We start from the raw sequence: 6,552 nt of genomic DNA, 5'->3' as shown, positions 1-6,552 counted from the left end.
GTATCCTCTGCAAAATATACTCGTCCCTCCACCCTCCAACTGTTTTGCTGCTATTGCAGAAGAGGTTTAGATCCCTAGACTTAGTATTTCTGATAACACATGATCTGCTGGTGTGTACTAAATTCATATCATTGAGTCAGTGGATGTTTTGTATGCCAGACACTTTCCACCTATTAGTAGTCTGTATGATACCAAGTATAATAACAGGGCTTGTAGGGCACGTTGTTTAGGCCTTGTATCCTTAGTAAGGTATCTCTGTGAGCATTCTAGTTGCTGCATGTGTCTGGACAGAAAAATGCCAAAGGGAGCATTATACTCAATGACTGGCCTAATGAGGACTGTGTAAAGGGGAACAATGACATCTTTAGATCTAGGCACAATCTCTTTGTTTATAAGCTGTGCAGTATAGAAGGACTTTCTTATGACAATGAACACATGTTGTTCAAAAGTTAGGTCACTGTGCTCATAAGTTCTCAAATCCCAAACTGTATCAACTAACACTGGCACGTTGTCACTGTTATAGTTTGCCAGGGTAGATGACTTCACAAATAATACAATAATGATTTAATAATGGTTATGGTGTTTTTAGATTTTGTGAAGTGATTTGTATATGGGATGCCTTAATATATAATTGATAGCAGCCTTGATGGTTAATGGATTGAATGGGTTTTGCTTGCTGATTTGTTTTTTGCAGATTTTCAGCTTATACAATATGCTACAGACTCCTACATGTGTAAACACAAACACACGCATATATAAATACATATATATATATATATATATATATATATATATATATATATATATATATGTATATGTGTATATATATATATATATATATATATATACACACACACACACACACACACACACACACACACACACACACACACATATATATATATATATATATATATATATATATATATATATATATATATATATATACGCACACACACACACATATATATATATATATATATATGGATCTATTTCACATGACTGAAAGCTCAAAACACTGAATTTCATTTGACTGAGACCACAATACCTAATTTTCAAAATACTGAAAACTCATTTGACTGAGTCTCATTATACTGAAAGCTTACAATGCTGAATGTCAAAATACTGAGTATTAAACCATAGACATGCACACTTACAACACAAATGAATAACTCTATGCAAAACTTAAAAACTACTTACTTCCCCTCTTAACAGAAACCGGATATAAAACAAACTAGGTGAGAAGCTATGCCCCCCACTGCCCCCGATGTGGGGGGCTGCACCTGCCACCCTGCAGCTATATATATACTAACTCCAGGATTGCACTACAGTGGGGAAAAGGGCATATACCTTTCTTACCTTACAGTACTGTACATACTATCACTACTGCTGGGAGTGCTTGAAACATCCGCCATATCACTTTAGATACTTCCCATAAAAATGTAAAGAGATGTGCCCACATTTAGAAACACTACAACACTACTTTCTATGCTATTATTGGTATTCTGACAGTTGGCACTTTAAGTTATAATAATGTTTTTTAATCACAAGCAAGTCACAGGTGAAGGGAAACACACATCATGTCTATGTCTTAAAATTCAATATTTTGAAATTCAGCATTGTAAGCTGTCAGTATAATGAGACTCAGTCAAATGAGTTTTCAGAATTTTGAAAATTAGGTATTGTGGTCTCAGTCAAATGAAATTCAATGCTTTGAGCTAAAGTAGACCCAAATATATATATATATATATATATATATATATATATATATATATATATATACATACATATGAATAATAAACTATTTGTTCCATAGGATTGTGCAAAAATCATAAAGTTATAAGTGTACATTTCCCTTGTACTATTTACATGTTGTTATACTTATGAAACATAATATTAGTAATAATAAAGACTTGTAATTTCCCTTCTGGTTTGTACTAAAATCGGTTGCTGTGGTATCTGCTGAAGGCAAAATGTTGCAGAATGTAAAGATATTTCAAGAAAAGGAGTTCATATAATTGCCTTGATTAGAAAATACTCTTTTAAACTAAACGTACAAGAAAACAAATTAAATGAACACTGAACAACCAAAAAAAAAAAATTTGGAAGACAACAACTCTTACCTGAAAAGAGGCTTTATTGAAGATAGCTGAAAAAATCATTTCAGTTGTATTACTGAATTTGGACAAATCTTTCTACAGAATATAAAATTCAAGCCTTGTCGTTGTTCTATATTTTGTGCTTTTTATATTACTTTTTCTGTTATTTTTAAAATGTTTATTTTCCAATTACTTGCATATCAGTTTTGCTTTATTTGATTTCTCTTTTTATCTAGGGTGCTGAGAAAGAATAGTTATAACCATCTTTAGACAAAGTATTTAAATGAAGTTAAAAGCTTGGATAATTTAAGCAAAATGTCTTCAATTTTAACAACAATATAAGGGAAGTTTACATACACTGGAGAACCAGCTAGTTAAAGGTATGGTGCTGAATGTATTCAGGTAGTTCAAAGTCATTGTTACAGTTTCATTTTTTTCCTATTTTGCAAAAGTAACATTTATTCTTCTGCTAGAGTAATAAAATAATATTTCACAATCTGCACAGAGTCTGACAGAAGGGCAGAGGCACTCAGTCCTCTCACAAGCTCCTCCATAATATATTCCCAGAGTGCCGGATTTCTTGGCCCAGTTCCTGATATATTAGTGCATACCACAATGTCTCTAATGCTCCTTCTAGGAGTTAAGGGCCTCCTTCAGCTGGGCACAGAATAGGGCAGACAAGGACAACTAGTCATATGTTTCCTGCCCTTTACACTATAAACATCTCGAGAAACCATTGATCCAATCATCCCATTCACGCTTAGTAACCCTGACAAAGTATAACTTCCAATTTAATATCAGTGGAATTTTCTTCTCACTGGATCATATGCTTAAAAGCCATGGCTGTCTAGAAGGCTGAATAACAAATGTCTTGTTCAGAAAGGCTTACATTAAATGTCTCTTTCATCTTCTTTCAACAGCTGTGCAGTAGCTTTGTGTTCTGCCAGTAAATTGCACATATAGGCTGATTTATAAAAGTGTCCTACACAGCCCATAGTTGCACTGCATACATCTCTGAAAATATTTTCAGGCTTGTTTCATTGAAGGCACTTGGTTTCCATGGCATTTTACAAAACATGGTGGTTTGGTTTCCTAATTAGAATAAATGACTTCTTGAGGGAGGTGTTAAAATGGCAGCAAGCATACTTCAAAAAGTGTATGTTTCATGTGAGCCCAGACTATACAATCTGAGTAGCAAAGCATGCAAAGAGAGCAACAGAGAGAAAGAGAAGAAAGAAACAAACTGCATACAGTTATCTAGCACGGCCATGGTAAAAATGAATGGGAGAAACAGAACACGTGTCTTAGAGACAGCTTTGTGTTGGGATATTTTTATAGCAAAGGTGGCACAAAAGGCATATGAGTCTATGGTTTTCAAATTCTTCAACAAGATCCTTCTTGAGGGAAAATAAATGCCATCTCTTCATGTACCCTGTTTACAGTTGATGTTTTTGTTGGCTGGCCATTAGGTTTCCATGGGAACAAGCAAACACTATTCATCTGAAGCAAATTTAGCCATGACTTTGTGCTTTGACAAGAACTTCTCTAGCTCTTTTTTTTTCCATGGATGTCAACCAGATGACGTGGTATTCTGATTAACCACAAAAACAGTAGGGTGCTTCTTCTCCTAGGTCAGAGCCATATTTAAGCATAACTATTACAAAGTCGGATTTTGCTCTAATGATGCCTTTTTCTCTGATGCTTTTTTTTTTTCAAGTCAGAAGTCAGTGGATGAATCTTTGGTAGTTTTAACATGTAAGTTCCATTTTCACAGACTCTTGCTCCGTGCCTACATAATCATTCTAGCCTCTGCCAGGACATGGTCACCTCCGATGGGTTAACATAGAGGTTAAGTAGATGACTGGATACAGCCTTAGATGTGTTAATATTCGATCAGCAGAGGATCTTGGATCTAAAAAAGAAGGAAAAATAAAACAAGAAAGAGAAATGTGTTAAAATTGTGTTTCCTAATATGTTTAAATACAAAATGTGCAAGCTACAAGAAAAAAAAAAAAAAGAGTCAGGAAGATAAATACGTTTTCAACTTTTAAAGATTAATACATATTCAATTCTAAAGACATGCGTTGAATGGGCGTGTCTTCGTTGAAGGTTGGGCGTCAGGCTGGCAACTCGACACCATAAAATCAAACTGCCAATCATTAGCAGACTGGAGTTCCGCTGTGGCGTCCCCTAACCGGGAAAAGTCGAAAGACAAACAACAACAGCAACAACGACATATTCAATTCTACACGCATATTGAATTAACTGTAAACTTTTATAATGCACTGGTAGTTTTCTGTTTATTAAGCAGCAGTAGAAACATTTAAGTGTTTTACAGTCTAATAGATAAAAAATGTGCAATAACATTATTACACAGATTCAGTAATGAAGATTGAAGTATATTTAAAGAAATCAGGAATGGGTCTTTACAACAGATAAGGGCATTTTTTAGATTCATCAAGTAGGAATGCTTGCAGTCATTGTGAGGTATGATCTGCATATACATAAACAATACACTCACTGTCACATACACATTTGTTTGCTTAAGTTTAAAAATGTTAATCTACCTCACATTATTTACCCAGATGGTACATTCTGTCTTGGTCCATCAAAAGTTCTAATCATACCCTTTACTCTAAAGAACTGACATATTATATAGGTTTTGTCAGGATTCTTCTTTTACAGATATAATTGCAGATTTTACTTTTGGATTATATAGGACTTTTTTGCTAGAAACACTAAACAGTAGATGCTGTCTGAAGTATGGAAATGATTATGTCACTTTGCAAAATGAAAGTGTATTATTCTGTTGCTGTGCTCAGTATATGTCTATGAGAAGGGAAACTAATTCAGAAAAGGAAAAACAGCTTCATTGTATGCATTTAGTGAAACAGTTTCATTGTATGCATTTACGGATGATATAAAATGAATGCAGAGTCCACAGTGTGCAGCACTCCAGCAATTTGAAATTCCTTAGCGATCTGCAGAATTTACTCACCAAATGCACCAACATGTCTTTAATATAAACCATATATTAGTAGCCCTATCTTGCCATCTCTGAGATCTGATTTGTGCAATTATAAAGGACTGAAGCTTCTTAGGTTAGGCAGATGTACTTGCAAACATAAAGCGATATGTGATATTTGAAAGGCCGTTCGATTACCTGGATGAGTTCACTCCCTAATGTTGTATTCCTTGATTACCATTCATTATGGGAAATCACTGCCGATGTGGTTTTGGAGTGTAGCCAACACAGATTCACATATTTTGAGATTTTCAGTTTTCTTCACAGTAGTGTGACCATGAACTTATTATGAGTTAGGGGATGTAGGAGACAAAGTCCCTCACATGGGGTGAAACAGAGGGACTTGACACCCCTCCAAAAAAAAAAAAGGTTTAAGAGAGTTTTTTTTGTAGCAATGAAGATTTGGCTGGTTGTTTTCTTCCAGTTGACCTTTCATGGATTACTAACTCAATGAGACAGAAATGAAGCTGAGTATTATAAATAACAAAGTAGTACAGGGTAGCACACACCATACATAACTACTGAATGAGCAGCATGGAGGTGTAGATCAGGGTCCTGCCATCTCTCTGTAACTGTGCTTTTTGCTTCAGAAAATACAAACACAACAAAGTCAATCTGATGAAAGAAAACATGACACTTGAAAGCAAGGATGAAACATCAGTAGGTTTGGTATACCCTGCTAAATATTGTTAACATATATTTTAACAAAAAGGCAAGAATATTTGGTTTGCTTTAGAATATCAGGAAGGTTTTGTTAATTTTATAGAAGCTGAGCAGCAAGCTTATAGCTCAAATATATGTTTTTCTCCATAGTCTTGATATAACTGTAATGCAGTACATTGAGTTTGCCTTTATAGGATGCTCTTCAGTAAGTGAAAGGGGCAAGACTCCTGGTTATGTAAACTTTTACTGCACTTTTTTCTTAAGTCCAAGACTTACACTGTGACTTTAAGAAACATGAACAATATGGATCATTAATGATTCTTTTTCCAATTTTTCAAATTCATGGATAAAGTGAATTTTTTGTTAACCATTATATTTTATATTTCCCTATTACTGACTATGGGTTTCATGCACCAGTCTTATGTTACTGAATTTTAACAGCTTTTGGCTTTCAACAATACATGTAGTAAAGGATAGACAAAGAACTGATAGACTACTAGAGTCACAAATGCAGTAAGAGAAGTTCAAAGTGAGTGGAGCAATCGGTGATAGTTGCTAAATCCAATGGGACTATTAGATTCTGTAATGACTTTGGAAAACTGAATAGCATTTAAAGATTTGACTGTTATCCCATGCCCAAAAAAGAGCTGTTAGAGAACTTGGGAGAAGACAGATATTTGAAAAAACTAGATATGATTAAGGGGGAAAAAGCAGATACCACTTAAACCCTCTACCAATTAAAAAAGCCCAGTGGTCTGTTTCAGT

At 34.5% G+C, this 6,552-nt stretch overlaps 1 protein-coding gene across 1 annotated transcript in view; it reads right to left on the bottom strand.

The window, feature by feature from the left end:
- Window positions 1-2,119: 2,119 nt before the first annotated feature.
- MDGA2 (MAM domain containing glycosylphosphatidylinositol anchor 2) overlaps window positions 2,120-6,552 on the bottom strand; it is a 4,933,289-nt gene continuing 4,928,856 nt past the window's right edge. The window contains exon 17 of the mRNA XM_044074257.1: window positions 2,120-4,011. Within this exon, the coding sequence (XP_043930192.1) occupies window positions 3,923-4,011 (89 nt within the window). The 3' untranslated portion in view covers window positions 2,120-3,922. The remainder of the gene's footprint in view (window positions 4,012-6,552) is intronic.

Source organism: Protopterus annectens, chromosome 6.part0 (assembly GCF_019279795.1).
Source record: "Protopterus annectens isolate FY-2018-M chromosome 6.part0, PAN1.0, whole genome shotgun sequence".
In the NCBI taxonomy this organism is placed as follows: Eukaryota; Metazoa; Chordata; order Ceratodontiformes; family Protopteridae; genus Protopterus; species Protopterus annectens.
The sequence above is the reverse complement of the archived record's forward strand: the minus strand, read 5'-3'. Positions and strand labels throughout refer to the sequence as shown.